Source organism: Malaclemys terrapin, chromosome 7, assembly GCF_027887155.1.
Source record: "Malaclemys terrapin pileata isolate rMalTer1 chromosome 7, rMalTer1.hap1, whole genome shotgun sequence".
Lineage (NCBI taxonomy): Eukaryota > Metazoa > Chordata > Testudines > Emydidae > Malaclemys > Malaclemys terrapin.
The window spans coordinates 986,020-1,004,089 of record NC_071511.1 but is presented as its reverse complement, the minus strand read 5'-3'; the positions used below and the strand labels follow the sequence as shown (position 1 = coordinate 1,004,089).

The window sequence follows — 18,070 nt, the reverse complement described above, 5'->3', positions numbered from 1 at the left end:
CATATAGCCCACGAAAGCTTATGCTCAAATAAATTTGTTATTCTCTAAGGTGCCACAAGTACTCCTGTTCTTTTAACTGTGGTAACAACACCCTCAAATATGTCCTGGACAAGTTTGACATAGTCTTCAGCGATCACTTTCCTTCCCATATAAAACCAGATGACTGCTCTCAGAACATGGTCATAAGCCTTCTCAACTTTGATAAACAGATTTAAAAAATTTATTTATATTTGTGTACAAGCTATCTGAATGCAAAGATTGCATCCATTATTGACTTGTCTGTCACAAATACAAACTGATTGGCACTGACCTTTACTTCTCTTTGTAGTCTCTTACTCTTATCAATAACTTTTTCTCATATCTTCATCACGTGGCTCATGAGTTTAATGCCGCGGTAGTTACCACAGTCTTTTTCTATGCCTCCTTTTCTCTTAAAGATTGCTACTAATGTATTCTTTTTCCAGGTATCAGGCATCTTCTCAGTCCTCATGATGAAATTAAACAGTTGTGTCAATATATTCATGCCTACGTGCCCCAGGCACTTTCATACTTCTGCTGGTATGCCATCAAAGCCAAGAGGTTTTTTTAAAATTCATATTGCTCAATGCTTCTGCAACCTCTAGAACAGGTGCCACCAGACCCTGGTTTGGTTTTATCCTACCACATGGTTCTCTTGGATTCCCTTCATTCATAAATCTTTCAGAATAATTTCTCCATCTTTCCTTAATCTGGATCTCATTGATTAATATATTTCCACTTTAATCTTTAGTGACTTTGGTGAGATCAATGTCATTAGTTCTATTATCATGGGTCTTTGCCAGTCTGTCTGTTTTTTTATCATCCTTCATTTGAAGAGAGGCATAAAACCTTCTGTAGCTTTAGCCTTAGTGGCTTCCACCTCTAACTTTATGGCTTTTTTTTACAGTCTTGAAAATCTTGCTGTTGGACTGTTGAGTGCCAAAGTCTAAAAAACGGTGTCTTTTCCTTCACAGCCTCTCGTACTTTCTCATTCCAACACCAGATCTCACTGGAGGAAAAGGCTCTGGTTTTTTTTTGTTTTTATTGTTTACCAAGCAGGTTCATTGCGCATTCTTGAATTTTGCTTGCAGTATGATTCTGTCATTGATTTGTAACTTCTCTTAATCATTCTAAAGAGTTTTTCTGCAACAATTCTGTTGTAATCTCCTTGCTAACTTCATTACCCTTTTGCCACTAGGTTTTCTCTACTGCTTTGGACTGTTTTCTTCCTATGTAGAATATGTATCCGTAGTCAAGAACCAGCATTCTATGTTGAGTTGCATAACTTTCCACTGGTATGACCCTTCAGTTTTTGATGTTCTTCAGCTCAGCTTGGTTTATCTGGAAGTATTTATCATCTTTCCTCATGTGACCATAGAGGTTGGCTCCAATTATGATTCTTTCTTTCTCACATTCTGTACAACAGTGTTCATTTCTCCCCAGAAATCCTCTTTTTCTTGTTCATTACATCCCACTTGGGATTCTTATGCACACATAATATTTAGAGGGCCATTTTCACCAAAATTATCCTGTCACTTGTCTTATCCACAACCACTACACATTCCCACATCACTTTGTGTAAAACTAGACCAACACAATTTCTCTTATTCAGAGTACCGTAGTATAGTAGTTTATAGCCTTCTCTTTATCTCTTGCTTTTGCTACCTTCCATTTGGATTCTTGGATGCAGGCAATCTACATTTTCCTTTTCATCAACATCTAAACCAGTTCTGCACTTTCTCCAGTTAATGTCCCTATATGCCTGTTTTCTGGACTTTCTTCTTTGACTGCATCTGTCCAGAAAGATGCAGTCACACTCAGATGAGGATGCTATACTTTGTTTTTGAAGAATGCCCTAGTTTTCATAAAGGGTGCATAAAGAACTCATTTTATACGTTTTTTTGGCAAAGTTTTACAGCCAGCTTCCAACACTCCTCCTCTTTCAACCAGGCTTGGGACTAACTATAGTGGAATTTTGGCCCTGATTGCATCTGATCTAACTATGCAATATTTAATGCTGTCTGAAATAGCCCACTTGTCCCCCACCTACCTCGCCTTGCCTGTAGGAAAATCTACAGGAGTGAGAAAAGGAGAAGGAAATTTCAAGATTCTCCTTGTGGAGATTTTTCTTAAATTTTTCCATCAGAAATGTAGAACAGGGTCTGTCGCTCCCCATGGACGCAGCCTGCAGGAACCACCTTCAAACCTTGTAATTCCCATAGTAGAACAACAAGAGGCCAATTCCATCTGTGTGGAGGCCCTGCCCCTACATGCCAGCCTTGTGTTCTTAGCAGCTCCTTCCCACTCCCTGGCAAGATGCTTCTGTTGAAACCTCACTTAGTGTTTCCCTAACCAGTGGTTGCCTCAGGGATTCCCCTTAAAAGGGTGTTCCCATTGCAAGACCAAGGAAAGGGAGGTGTGGAAGTCTATCTGTCCAGGTACTTATGTGGCACCTTTATAGCATCAGTGTCCACAACTTGAGGCTGAATGAGGTTTTCTGGAGAATGTGTGGGACTATGGAATTATGCTTTTGTTATGCTGGGTGTTGGGTAAAGTCTCTGTGAAGCTGGTGGGCATAAGAGCCATCCTTCATTCAGGCTAAATGTAAACAATGAATGTTTGTCAGCTTTTAGCAGGAAACAAGAGAGTGACTCTCAAACTGGTTTGTAGGCCCCTGACTGACGGTAGTCCATTAGGATGTGTTTAATAACCAACAATGCAGGATTGGGTGGTTGGTAGAACAGGTGTGTTACCATGAGTGGCTATTTTCTGAAGTGGACTGCAGAATGAAAATGTTGGAGAGCCATACAGTACAGTGTTGTTCTTATGCATGCTAATCTCGATTTACGTATGGTATCATTACCATAGACTCTGCCTCCCATTTTTGTTATGTATTTATTCTTGCAACACTCTTATGAGATAGGGAATTACTGTTATTTCCATTTTACAGATGAAACACAATCAAGGCACAGAGCGGCTAAATGACTTACCCAGGGTCACAAAGCAAGTCTGTGGCAGGGCAGGAAATTGTACTTGGGTCTCTCAAGTCCCATGCATGTGCCCTAACCACAGAACCATCCTTCCTTCCTTTCTGTAACACAACGTTTGAAGGTTAACTGACTTACAGTATTATCTGAAATAGTTTGCTATTTCATTACTTAGCCATGATTTTTGCTTGAGGTTCATTCCCTTTCTGCTCTACATTATTTCAGGACTAATAAATCATCCAGTCGGAGCAGTGCTCCTAGCGATTACTCCAGCCTCAGTGACTCTCAGTTCCTCTTTGGTTCCCAGTTCTGTCCAGAGAACTCACAGTCAGCACCAGTGCCCCTGGAATGCAGTGCACAGTCAAGACAACAAAAAAGCTCCCAGCAGAACTCTGAGGATGTGAGTTTGACTCTTGGAGTTTCTCAGCTAGCATTGTACTACCTGTGGGGAAGTATTAACAATTCAAAATTAATTCAAAAGACTGTAAGCTCTTCAGGGTAGGGCGCATATCATCCTAAATGTTTGTACAGTTTCTTGTTCAAGTGATTGCACATGTGCATTCCACTCTTGGTGTGAACATACACAGTCGCTGGAAATTTTCCCATCAGTGGTACCTGTCAGGGCAGCTTGAACACCTTTTGCTGCCATGCATCAGTGGCACCAATATAAAGGGCGCAGCTGACCCCGAGCCCCTTCAGTTCCTCCTTACCACCCATGACAGTCCCTGGGTGGTAAGGTGGAAGTGAGGGGGAACTGCAACTGTTCATCTTCCTTTCAAGTGCTCTCAATAGACGGTGTACTCATGTATTTTATTGTAAATAGTTTAGTAAGAACATAAGAATGGCCATATGGGTCAGACCAATGTCTATTTAGCCCAGTATCCTGTCTTCCAACGGTGGCCCATCCCAGATGCTTCAAAGAGAATGAACAGAACAGGGCAATTATCAATTGATCCATCCCCTGTTGTCCAGTCCCAGCATCTGGCAACTGGAAGATGCTGGAACTGTGTTATTACAGGTATCAGTGTTTCAGTATAGTTAGTTAGGCGTTACCCCATCTGAGGGTTTCAGTCGATTCCCAGTGCCAAGGGATGTCTTGGTCACAGGGCTTCAAGCCCTGAATTTCCTGCAGTAAGGCTATTGCCGTGGGCGACCCCCACTCAAGTTGCTTAAAGTGCCTTGGGGAAGCTCCTATAGGGAAGCACTGCCAAACTTGCAGGGACTTTAAGTCTCACACAAAGAAAGATCATAAAGCCAGGCTAAAGTTTCTACTCATGGAGGCGGCCTTGTGACCTCCATCTGAGCCAGGTTGGTGAGACTCAGCACCAAGTGCTGCAGGATCAGTAAGGAGTGCACCTCCTACTGTGCCTGAATCCCAACACCACTCACCATCCAGAGCGCCTAAGAAGAGGCATAAGAAACAGACTGCCGAGAGGGGGAGATCCCCAGTATCTAAGTCTGCTAGGCAGGGGGTTAAAAGTAGAGTGCAATCTTAGTCAAAGCACTCCTTTGCTTTGGCACCACAGAAGCTGGCACCGTTGACAGTGGAACCTAGGCAGGTATATAAGAATGGCCAGACTGGATCTGACCAAAGGTCCATCCAGCCCAGTGTCCTGTCTGCCAACAGTGGCCCATGCCAAGTGCCCCAGGGGGAATGAACAGGGAATCACCAAGTGACCTATTCCCTGTCGCTCATTCCCAGCTTCTGGCAAACAGAGACTAGGGCAGAGGTGGGCAAACTGCGGCCCAGGGGCCACATCCGGCCCTCCAGATGTTTTAATCCAGCCCTCAATCTCCCACCGGGAAGCAGGGTCTGGGGCTTACACCGCACCGGCTCTCTAGCCGGGGAGCGGGGTTGGGGTCTTGTCCCATTCCGCACGGTTCCTGGAAGCAGCAGCATATCCCCATTCCGGATCCTATGCATAGGGGCAGCCAGGGGGCTCCGCACACTGGCCCCACCCCAAGTGCCACCCCCACAGCTCCCATTGGCCAGGAACCGCAGCAATGGGAGCTGCAGGGGTGGCACTTGCGCACAGGGCAGCACACAGAGCCACCTGGCCGTGCCTCCGCATAGGAGCCAGAGGGTGGACATGCTGCTGTTTCTGGGAGTTGCTTGAGGTAAGCATTGCCCGGAGCCTGCTCCCAACTCCCTCCTGTTCCCCAACCCCCTGCCCTAGCCCTGATCCCCCTCCCGCCCTCCGAACCCCTCAGTCCAAGCCCAGAGCACCCTCCTGCACCCCCAACTCCTCATCCCCAGCCCCACCCCAGAGCCCGCACTCCCAGCCGGAGCCCTCATGCCCTCCTGCATCCCTACCCCCAATTTTGTGAGCATTCATGACCTGCCATACGATTTCCATACCCAGATGTGGCCCTTGGGCCAAAAAGTTTGCACACCCCTGGGCTAGGGATACCATCCCTGCCCACCCTGGCTAATAGCCATTAATGGACCTATCCTCCATGAATTTATCCAGTTCTTTTTTTAACCCTGTTATAGTCTTGGCGTTCACAACATCCTCTGGCAAAGAGTTCCACAGGTTGACTGTGTGTTGTGTGAAGAAATACTTCCTTTTGTTTGTTTTAAACCTGCTGCCTATTAATTTAATTGAGTGACCCCTAGTTCTTGTGTTATGAGAATGAGTAAATAACACTCCCTTATTTACCTTCTCCACACCAGTCATGATTTTATAGGCTTCTATTGTATCCCCCCTTAGTCATCTCTTTTCAAAGATGAAAAGTCCCAGTCTTATTAATCACTCCTCATATGGAAGCAGGGCCACTTAGGGATCTAGGGCAGAATCAGTACTTGGTCCTGCTAGTGAAGGCAGGGGGCTGGACTGGATGCCCTTTCAAGGTCCCTTCCAGTTCTAGGAGATAGGATATCTCCATTAATTTATTATTTTTATTTATTTTTATACTCCTGTTATTTCCTAATCCCAAAAACAAAGGGCAGTCTCAGACTTATTTTCAACTTGCGTTAGCTCAACAATTATCTCAAAAAGATAGTTTTGCATCGTCGTCCTGGCATCCATCAATCCCTCACTGGATTCTGGAGACTGGTACACTGCCCTTGATTTAAGAGATGCTACTAACGTGTCAATATACTAAGGGCACAGAACGTTTCTAAGGTTCATATGAAGCACTCACATTGTTGTACTTAAAGTACTGCACAGGATCTTTTCAGGGGGAATAAGACAAAACGCCACATTTATTAGTAATACATGTATTTATTAACACTGTATTATATGCATATAATATATTACACTTACACTCACACACACACACACAAACACACTCTGTCTTGTTGTTACCAATTAGTTGCTCCCCTTAACTTCACTGGCCAGGTGAGTTAGATGGGGGAGGGGGTGGAGCCGGGCTTCTGCCGATCCGGATCGATGCTCCCATGTTGACAAGACGAGACCCGGGGTCCTCTGCAAGACACCTCACTTTTATAGCAGCTTTCCTCTTATGCAAATCTATACTGGATTCAAACTCTGTGTCTGTGTCCATTGGTCCTTTGTGCTGCTTTCTTTTGAGTGTTGTCCCAATGCTGCAAAGAGGGTGTTTCCAAAAGAAGGTGTTTGCTTCTAACCCCCGAGGCCCTCAGTATGTCTGCTTGTCTTTAATGAGCCCACTTGACACGTTTTATTGTCCTTGGGTCTGGCTCCCAGCCCCTCTCCAACAGTTGAGGCTGTCTGGAGGTGCTGCCTTCCATGCCTTCCTCATTCACACCTCATTCATTCAACAGGGCAATTGATTAAGAGTGGGGGGTGGGGGAAGAGCTCTTGTTCTACTGCTAGCAAACAGAAATTTTTCTTCTATCTTATTCTATCCTTAGGGGCTATAATATTATACCAAGGGCAATGCAAAGTTTTTAAATGAGGCTTTGATACAAAGTTCCATGAAAACAGAGGTCACACGTGGGTAGACCCACCACAAGGTTATATGAAGAGGCACAATGTAAAGACATATGAAAATTATCAGAGATTGATCTACAACATTACCAGTTCGGCCAGTCTGCAGCTTCCCAGGGGTTCACAAAATGTGTGGCTATGGTAGCAGCGTTCCTGATAAGAGTAGGAGTGCAGGTCTACCCTTACCTGAACGACTGGCTAGTCAAGGGCTGGTCCAAAGCTCAGGTTATATCCAGCATTCGACTCATCCAGTCAACCTTCAAAGACCTAGGCCTGCTGATCAGCACAGACAAGTCTACACTTTACCCTGTACAGAGGATAGAGTTTATAGGGACTGTAGAAGATTCCAATCTATTCAATCTCTCGTGATAGGATGAATCTTGATGTCTATCACAACAGCTCAAAGCTGTCTGAAGCTCCTGGGGCACATGGCCTTGTGCACATATGTAGTACAAAACACAAGGCTGCACCTCAGGCCCCTCCAAACATGGCTGGCCTCAGTTTACTTGCCACGTCGCCATCATCTCAACACTGGTCACAGTAGCTTTGCAGGTTCTAATTTCATTGAGTTGGTGATTGAACCCCCTCACAGTTCTGTGCGGGCATTCCCTTCCTTCACCCTCAGCCTTCAATGACACTGGTCTCAGATGCATCATTTCTAGAGTCGGGAGCTCACTGGGGGCCCCTCCAAACTCAGGGCCTGTGGTCCTTGAGGGATCTCACTCTTCATTTCAACGTCAGAGAGCTCAGAGCATTAATCTGGCCTATCAGGCCTTCCTACCTTATATCAGAGGGAGAAACCTGCTTGTTCTTACAGCAATATTCTACCTCAACAGGCAGGAAGGAGCTCACTCATCCCGCCATTGTCAGGAAGCAATTCACCTGTGGGAATTTTGCATAGCCCATTTGATCAACCTTGAGGCCTCTTACCTTCCAAGGGTGCAGAACAAGCTAGCAGATCATTTTCAAGTTGCCACTGGTCTCTCTGCCCAGATGTAGCAGATGCATTTTCCAGCAGCGGGGGACTCCCCAAATAGACCTATTTCCAAACAAGTCCAACAGAAAATGCCATCAGCCATGCAAGGCCACAGTCCAGGCTCTATTACAGACACCTTCCTGCTACCTGGACAAGAAAGTTTTATTTTGCTTTTCCCCCAATCCCACTCCTAAACAGAGTGCTACAAAAGATCAAGCGGGATAATGCCCATGTTATATTATTAGCGTAAGTGTGGCCCTGCAGCCCTGGTTCTCCACTCTTCTGGATCTCTCAGTGGCAACTCCAGTTTCACTCCTTTTGCACCTAGATTTGATTTCCTAAAACCATGGTCTGCTTTTCCACCTGAACCTGCAATTCCTTCATTTAATGACCTGCAAACTCCATGGCTAAGTCCCAGGGAGAGGCTTGCTCGGAGCAAGTTTGCCAGGTCTTGCTAAGTAGCAGAAAGCCCTCCATCAGGGCTGCCTACCTGTCCAAATGGAGGTGAGTCTCTATCTGGCTGTCGAACTGGAGTCTCACTGATGCAGTTATCCCTCCAATGCATATTAGACTATCTGTTGCACCTGAAACCACAAGGGTTAGCAATTTCCTCCAGCAAGGTTCACCTGGCAGCAATATCAGCTTTCCACCCTTGTGTGGATAACGGTTTTGTTTTTTTCTAATGAGATGTGTGACACTCTGTACTTCAAAGTAGCAACGTGGAGCCCTCATGTTCACCACTATCAAATGATTCTATGTTTTGTACAAAGTATACCCTGTGCGGTATCATTTTAAAAGTCTTAATCTGCTTCACATGAATATCCTGTTGGATTGCATGAACTACCATTGTTTGTGAAGTTATGAAGTATTGCTATATATGTTACTGAAATATGTTGTGAGGTTGGGAACGCCCACAGCCAGCCTTTGAGTTGCAACAAGGAGTAGCCATCACCAGCTATACGGGGATTGATGGCCCATCAAAAAAAAGTCCACTATCCCCGAGGCTTCTCAGAGAAGGCATGTACCCCATGGAGGTGGACTAGCCCATGTCACAGCAAGGATCTTTCTAGCAGCTAGAAGAAAGTATAAAAGAGGGGCAGTGATATCATCACATGTCCTCTTCCCCTCCCCCATCTCAACACCCGGAAGAATGTCTGGAAGAAAGACTTTGAACTGGGGAAGGTTGGACCCAGACTGGAAGGTGGTTCAGTCTGTGTATAGGGGAACTGTAAGCTGCTTGTATCATTCGTTAGGTTGAGACACTGCTTGATTCAAATCTTGTTTACTCTAAGTGAGAATTTAGTATGCACATTTATTTTTGTTTCTTAAGAAACCAACTCTAATCTCTATGCCTGCTACTTATAATCACTTCAAATCCATCTTTCTGTCGTTAATAAATCTGTTCTATATTTGACCTAAAATCGTGTGGTTTTGGTTGAAGTGCTTGGGAGATCTCAGTTCAGATTATAAAGTTTTGTGTGTGTCTATTCCACATTGAGTGGTGAACTACTTAATGAACTTGCACTGCCCAAGGGAGCCTTGAGCAGTGTAAGATGGGATAGTTCTGGGATGCAAGGCTAGGAGCTAAGGGAGGTTGGCTGGAGCCTCTCTGTTGATGGTTCATGAGTGGCTGCAAGATCATTCATGTAAGCCAGTTGGGTGTGTCCCTGCCTGTGAATGGCTGTGTAAGTACAGTGCATGCCAGAGGCTTGTAGCTTGATGTTAGCATCACAGTGAGAGGGATTGTCCAGGCTGGAGGGTTTGGAGGGCTCAGTGGTCCTACAGTTCAGGTTGCACCCCAGGGATCCCATCACAATATGACAATCAGATTCTGTAAGGGCCTGGAAAGGTTGTACACCTCTACCCCGATATAACGCTGTCCTCGGGAGCCAAAAAATCTTACGTGTTATAGGTGAAACCGTGTTATATCAAACTTGCTTTGATCCGCCGGAGTGCGCAGTCCCGCCCCCCGGAGCGCTGCTTTACCGCGTTATATCCGAATTCGTGTTATATCAGGTCGTATTATATAGGGGTAAAGGTGTACCTTCAAATAAGGAAACCCTTTTCCCCTTGGTCTTGTCAATTTATGGGAGAACCATTTAAGCCTTTAGCAACATGCTCGTTACTACACCTTTAATGGAAGGTGGTTTTCTTAATAGCGATCACTTCTGCCAGAAGGGTCACTGAGCTGCGTGCTCTAACATCTGAACCATTTGTACTGTCTTCTTTAAAGATGAGATGTACTTATGCCCTATCTGAGTTTTCTCTCTAAAATAGCTTCAAGTTTTGACATCAACCAATCAATGTATTTACCTGTATTTTACTCAAAACTACATGCAAATAGAGACAAGCAACAGCTACACATATTGGACATTAGACAAGCACTGGTGTCCTATATAGACAGGAGAAAACCATTTTGGTGGTCCACCCAGCTGTTCGTGGCTATAGCAGACAGAATGAAAAGTCTTCTAGCCTCTTTCTGACCCCTCTGCAGTTTGCTAAAGTCTCCCTCCATTTACTGCAGCAAGTTTTCACCCACATGGAAAAGGAAATTCTCTCTTCAAGATGAAAGAGGGCAATTTGGTGTGATTTGCATTCAGATTAAATTTAAAATTTAAGGGAAAGTTGATTCCATTTTGCTCAGCATAGTGTTTGGAAAGTTTGTAGGATGAGAGGGAGGTTTTTGCTGCTTAAATACTAAACATTAAAAATCTTGTCCTCAAACCCATATTGAAGCATATTAAAAACTGGCTTCCAGTGTGTATGATGCTAGAATATTGTGGTGATGTTTACATGCGAGCAAAATGTTGTCATTTAGTGGGAAGCTCAGCATCGGCTATTTAAGTTAAATAATTTATAGCATATCTCACTGTGAGAATTCTTTCACTGCTTTTCCTCCCCTGAACTTGCTGTGCTTTCGTCATTTCAAGCCTCTACTGTCCAGCCGTGCAGCATACGTTATTTCCTTGGACATATCTGCTGTGTTTGGCAACAGCAACCAATACAGCGCACTACATGGAGCAAAATACGGGAACCTTTCTTTTTATAAAGTACAATCTAAGTAAAGTTTCACCTGCTTTAGTCCGATGGGAATACAGCCAGCCTTCATTCCCTTCTGCAGGAAGTTCATGTAGCTACTGCATGTGAACCAAGAATCTCATTAAATTCTTAATCTGTCTGTCCAATCCAACCTGTCACACCCAGTCACTGTGGTGCCCCACGGTCTGCAGAGAACTTGGTGCATGAATGTTTTTTCTAATTAATGTTCTGAATATTTTTGTACCTTAAATATTGTCATTTTTTCCTTTTTCACACAACAGAGCGAGCCCAGTATTTTTACAAAGTACCAGACAAAACCTCAGTTGTTTGGTGGCGATGAAAAGGAAAAGGGTTCATTTGATTTTGGTGTTGGAAAGCTCAAGAATGTCTTGGAGCAGTTTGAAGTGAATAAGAAAAAAATAAAGGACAAACATGACAGGTATGCAAGAATCCATCACAAACTGTGATGATGAAGGCAGCTGGCATTCTCAAAGCAAAACCAACCAGTAATATGTCCTAGCTGCACATTCCTGCCGGAAAGGTGTCATTTATGTTTGGAGATGTTCTCTGATTGGAGGACGTCACAGGCTGAGAGAGTGTTGTACTTACAATGTAGATTTATATAACACTTCTGTCAATGAACCATAAGGAACTGTAAAGATTTTACCTGAAGTTACCTTCATCTTTCTTTATCTTATCAGCAGATTTTATTCTGTGCAGATTCTCCATGAAAACCCATTTTCTCTAAATTCAAAGGATTGTTTTGTGAGAGATCAAAGGGCTCGCTACATCAACATTTACATATAGAATAAAGAAGGAGATTGCTAGGGACATTTGTGTTGAACTGCATAGGAATATAATTACATATTTAAAAATTTACACCTATATCATTTTTATTTTGTATGCAAGATGATTACAGCTGTATTTTCTGCTGAGATCACCTTCATTTCCTAATAAGCTCTTTATCATATACTAATTAGCTCAGGTACATGCTAATCCGGTCAGGTTTTGTTGAACAAAGTAAGGGCTTCAGTCTCCAGTACGAAGAATGACAAGTTCTCCAAAGGCTGAGAAATAATTCCTAGCTCTGTGTATTTCATTAAAAAATGAGAAAATATGAAAAATGAGTCCTAGGAAAGCCTTTAATCAAATCAGATTGTGTATGTCACTGACTTTCTCCTGAGATATTTTTAAAGGTCTCTGATAATATAAAATTTGACATTCTAGTTCCTATTAAGTGAGAGTAAGAATTGTATATATGTGAATAAAGGGATGTGCAAATATTGAATTTTAAATGTTTAGGCAAAGTTCTGAATTCTGTTTTGTTTATTCTGTGAATCGGTTTTGGTTTTCCATAAGTTCCAAAGAAAATATTTTTTAAAAGATGCCATCTGTACAGCATTATTACTCTTGGGTCACACTGCCCAGTGCAAGCCACCCTTGGCTCAAAGTTTTTGGATCCTCTGAAACAGTGGTGGATAATGCATGAGCCTTCCCTTTATTGCCCAATTGCACAGTACTCACTGCCACTACCTCAGCCGCCAGAACCTTCTAGTCAGTTCCTTCTTGGCTATAGTCGGCCAGTGAGTTGAATTACAGATAAGTATAATTATCTCTCTCAGAGGAGAGAATATGTTCTGGTAAGTACAGTATCTGTCCAAGTGTTTTTAAAGAAGTGTTGTAATTTGTAAAGTGAAGTGATCCCACAATAGACTTGCAGCCTTATTTAAACTCAGAAACTTGGCAAAATCAAGGCCACAGTAACATTGTCAATTCATGGTTTTCAAATCATTCTAACATGTCCATGGTAGTAAAATGTGTCCTGAAGTCCAGCCTTCCTTCAATCAGTGTAACTATGCTCCTGGAGTGTATTGTATCCAATCAGTTCTTCAGCCTCTCATTGCAGTAGGAGAAGTTTGCTATCAAAGGGAACCAATTTTGGAACAATGTTTTCATCACGTTTCTAGATCACTTTTGTTAGAAAGAGAAATAACTAGGCAAACAAAAGGAAGGCCTGTAAAGATTCTACCTAATCTATTTTAGGTTTTAACATAGCACCCACCTATCAACCTAGTACCCGAGTGAGCTCCTTGCTGAACCTCTCAGTGCAGGGAGAGGGAGAGGGAGGGGTAATGTCCCCAGTGGGACTTCAACAAGTGATGAAGAGTTGTGTATATATTGCAAGGGGAAAGCTCACTCCAAGAATTAGACAATTTTATAGTAATAATCATCACCATTGTAAAGTTAAATATGATAATGTATCAAGTTGTATCTCCACCAGTTTGACTATTGCAAGGACCCTCCTCTTTTCCCTAGCAATAGAAATATTTCAGTGCACCTGCCTACCCATAGGTTACTAGACTCTGCCTCCCCTGCCCTTTTCGATGCTGCAGTTTGAGTCCATAGATGATCAATCCAAAGTGATCTGAATCCTCTGAAAGGGAGACAGGGTAGCTCTTTGCTTAGCAACAGTCTTTGCATTTTGCCCTTGATGGGTCAGTCATGAAAAGAATATGAATTCTGATTGGCTAGCACACATCAAAGAGGTAGATTAATTTACAGAAAACACATTCAGTCGTTCAGATGAAAGGCCTTTGTTACCCTCTGTTACAGTTCTTTCTGACACTGGCCTTGTCTACACTGAAGATTTTCTGAAATTGTCCTACAATTGCTTTAGCACTGTTGCTGCTCTAGTGTAGACCATCTGCAGGCATTTCACCATCATCTTGTGTAGTCCTATTCTGAGCTGACAACATATTGGTAAAAATGCTAATAGCAAGTCTATAGTTCCCACCATTGCTAGCATCTCTGGAGTTGTACCAGTGCTAAAGCAAGAGTGGGAGGATTTTTAAAAAATCTTTGTCAGAGATAAGGCCACTGAGGTTTTTCTAATGAAATTAAGGTGATTTTAAGGGGTGAAGGACAGTCTCTTATTCTACATTATGTCTTGCAATGTTTCATGCCTCATGATCCCCCTAACCTTTCCTCATTTCTAATTGTTTCAGTATTGTTTGCATACCTATTTTATGCTCTCTGTGTTTCCATTTTAGTGAAGTTTTAAGCACCTTTATTTCCAGTGTCAAAGAAAGCGTTCAGGGGGTAAGTAAATCCAAATTCCAAGCTGTAGCCTTTATCTAAAATTGAATTGTGGTTCTGCATTAAACTGTAGTGTCCCTAGGGCGTGAGCTTAGCTCCTGTGACACTACAGTTTTCAGATCAATAGGGTGAGTTACCCTTTACAATTCTCTTAGATTGGGAGACTCTGAAGAGCACACAAAGAATGAATACAGTGACCACAAACACAATTACAAGCAAAAAATCTTGTTTGTACAATAAGTTACATGCACATACCCATCTACGCAAACTGAGAGAGCACAAGCAATAGCCAATGTCATATTCATACTCACATACCCAGAGCTATTATAGAGTCTGGTGGATCGCTCAACAGGTGGTCATGATAGAAGGGTAGTTCCTGCTGAGGTCTTCTCTTGGAGTCTTCCCACCCTCTCCCTATCAGGAAACTGCTTGTTGTTCTGACTACACGTAACACCTTGTGCATATGCATGGGGGTTCCAACCTCCGTTTATCTATCTGTACTTCCATATCCCATACATTTTGCGGTGCCCCACTTTCCAGAGATTGTTCTCTTAGTTCCCCTTTTTCCTATTTACATATTATTAACATTTACATAAACAGGTGCCAGCTCATGCCAAAGCACCAGGCCAATTCACTTGTATATTAGTATAGATTAAAATGATTGTTAATTGTATAAGAATGTATTTGGTGTTTAAACTTCATAAAAACTATTGGATATTACATGTATTGTTTTAATTTATATGTATCCTGTTATAATGTAGTAGCAAATGTTTATATTGTGTATACCCTGGTAATGAAATAACCCATCAAATGAGAAAGAAGCCTTGTGTAATGCAAAGGAAGAACTTTAGCACTAATTTATGCACATTTGAAGGCTAGTGGTCATTGTATATGCAGGGCTGGCTCCAGGGTTTTGGCCGCCCCAAGCAGCCAAACAGAACAAAACAAAAAGAAAACAAAAAAGCCGCGATCACAATCGTGATCTGCGGTGGCAATTCAGCGGGAGATCCTTCACTCCGAGTGGGAGTGAGGGACAGTCCGCCGAATTGCCGCCGAACAGCTGGACGTGCCGCCCCTCTCCGAAGTGGCTGCCCCAAGCACCTGCCTGGTAAGCTGGTGTCTGGAGCCGGCCCCGTGTATATGAATATCAGAGATCAAAGACTCTAAATGGACTCCTGTCTCTCCACCAACCAAAGAAAGAGGCCACATGGGTGGTGACCCTGTCAGCTTCTTTTCTGTGAGAAGAAGCTATAAGTTATGAATTCAGGGAAAGATCCTGCATTTCTAGACTGTTTAGGCTCTTACAGGGAAGGGTACCAGGTGCAAAGCAGAGATCCTAAGAGACAATCTGGGTATTCTGAAAAGGCTTTTGGGAAATTGGAAGTTTTATATCTCTGCCACCATTTGGAATTGTACACTGTGACTCACCTGTACATATATTTTACCTACTTTAACCTCTCAATAGCTCTCATTTCCTTTTCTTAGCTAATAAATCTATAGTTAGCTTACTAGAGAATTGGCTGGCAGTGTTGTCTCTGGTGTGAGATCTAGAATGCAACTTGGCCTGAGTGAGTGACTGGTCTCTTGGGACTGGGCATAACCTGGAATATTTATGATTTTTGGTATAAGAGACTATCACTAACTCCAATTTGGGTGGCGAGATAGACTGGAGAGTCTAAGGGGACTCTCTGTGACTTCAAGGTAAGACTGTTGGAGTGATCCAGGAGTTCACATTTCGTACTGGCTTGGTGAAATCTTATTATAGAACACATCATCCATTTGGGCTGTCTGTCTTGTTTTTGACAGCTTGCCCTGAGGTAGTCACTCATGGTCGTGAGCCACTCCAGACAGCGTGACACCAACCTCTTTTTCCATATCTGCACTTCCACATCCCATGAATTTTGGGGTACCCTGCTTTTCAGAGGTTGTTTATTAATTCCCCTTTTTCTTATTAACATTTACGTAAACATGTTCCCATGGTAACCTGCAGTCAGAACAAAATTTTCTGTGATGTTACAATCAGGTGTCTTGCAGTCTGAACAGATACATTGTGGCTTATTTTCCTGTAATATTACCTACTGGCACATCTTTTACAGTAATCTTATGGTTTTATTGGCATAGGGTCAGTCTTAGGACATCCACTCATGTCAAGTCTCCTTAAGCTTGAGGCCTAGTTTGACTAAATTGAAATCTTACAGGTCTTAACCTGTAGGCCTTGCGTTACAGCCTTACTTTACTTATATACCTCATACACACTCATCACTCCTAAATACTTGTCAGTCTTATACTCCTATAATCCTACAATTTAAATCTATTAATCACACACTGATTACATATGAAATGACATTTGAGTGAACCATAACAATAGATAATACAATTAAATTAATGAATTAGCTACAAAGTCCAAAATAAAGGTTAGAAATATTGTAGTGCATTAATTTTATTTTTAGTTTAATACAATGTTTGCCTTTTTGAATTACAATATTTTAAACTGTAAATAAATACTCCTTTTTGATGCAATTCCATTCAGTTTTCACAATTTATTGCAAATACTGTAATGCAAGTGAATAGATGACAGACTATGAATTTTCTTATTTGTTTTGGTTTTTGCAGTTGCAAACATGCTTGGACAAGTTTGAAGAAAGTTTGGATTCAAGAAATAAATCCATTTTGGATGGCTTGGAAGCCGTTTCTAAGACCTGTAAGCATTTGCTATATTTCTGTTAATAGCAGAGGACATTGTCAAACTGCCGAAGTTAGTGTGTTTTCTCCAAGCTGGGAGATAAGACTAGTAGTACACTCTCACACCATATAAGCTCATGGGTTTGTCTACATTAATGATCTTTCCCTTACCAATATTTGTCATCCCTGCACGTTGTTTATTGCTGTGTCAAGCAGAGTTCTGAAATGTTGTTTTTTTTCCAACAGACAACCACTATGCGCATCTTTGGCTCTGTGTAGATGATGACAGTTATTAGAATACTTGGAGCACTAATGACCCGTATAATTAAGGTTATCTGAATATTTAATTCTGAGCACCCATTTTCAGGTTTTCACAGCTTTCTCAAACTTTTCATGTACCAGAATTAAAATTTCCAGGCCTAATCTCTGCTTGAAGTTTTGGGTTTTTTTTTAAGTTTGAGGAGGAAATTGTAGTCATTTTTGAGTGTGAGGCAAATGAAAATATACTTTCCCCATTATAAGAAAAATGTTTACAGCCCTATTTGAATATATCTAGCCCTGAAGTGGTTGGAAGTAGAAAGTCTTCATAAGGAAGAGTGCTTTGGAATGTTCCAGAGAAAATTCGGTACGATTTGGCTGAGCTCTGAGCCTTTGAAAAGTCACACTTTGTGATCATGCAGTAGTTTTTAATGCTAGCAGTGTTTATAACAAACAACCTGACAGTTTTCCAAAGAGGCCTGTGTTCCACTGGGTGTGCCTGGGAGGCTAGCCTTGTTACATACTAGAAAGTTAAAGTGTAGTAAAGATTTTGCATTGGGTGTAGCATGGCTTTGTAGGAGCCCTGCTTCATTTACTGTGTAGCAAAAAGTGGATTAAGGAAGACAGGGTTCTGAAAGCCACTCTCTCTTCTTCATTATGACCCTCTAAAGGTGAATGAGATAGAGTCTAATTCATTCTTTACACAGTGAAGTGTCCATTGGCTCGCCCAGCTGGAAACCTGTGGGTTTGATTCTTGTTTACATTAAAACCCTTTTACATTGCTTTGGTAATAGGAAGGAGCCCTGAAGGGGCCCTTGTATAAATGAGAATCAGCCCATTGTATCAGCCCAGAAAGCTTGCCACTACATTGACATCTTAATGTTTTCAGTGGCTCCAGCTGCCCCTGACATAGGAATGCTCTGTAGGAGCCTTTGCCTCACTCACTGTACCTCTTGTATAGAAATTCTTTCCATGCTCTCTGTTTTTCTGGTAGTCCTGGAGTAATGCAGAGCAGCAGACTATGCTACACCTGTTTTACCTAAGCTTTTAGAAAGATTTAAATTATTTATTTACATGAGGAAAGTGTACATCACATGGTGTGC

General features: G+C 42.4%; 1 protein-coding gene across 3 annotated transcripts in view; it reads left to right on the top strand.

Annotated features, from left to right (window-relative positions):
* IHO1 (interactor of HORMAD1 1) overlaps positions 1 to 18,070 on the top strand; it is a 52,082-nt gene that overhangs the window by 29,458 nt on the left and 4,554 nt on the right. For all 3 annotated transcript variants that reach the window (XM_054035986.1, XM_054035987.1, XM_054035988.1), the window contains exons 3-6: positions 3,231 to 3,405; positions 11,213 to 11,370; positions 13,982 to 14,030; positions 16,641 to 16,728. In XM_054035986.1, the coding sequence (XP_053891961.1) occupies positions 3,231 to 3,405; positions 11,213 to 11,370; positions 13,982 to 14,030; positions 16,641 to 16,728 (470 nt within the window). The remainder of the gene's footprint in view (positions 1 to 3,230; positions 3,406 to 11,212; positions 11,371 to 13,981; positions 14,031 to 16,640; positions 16,729 to 18,070) is intronic.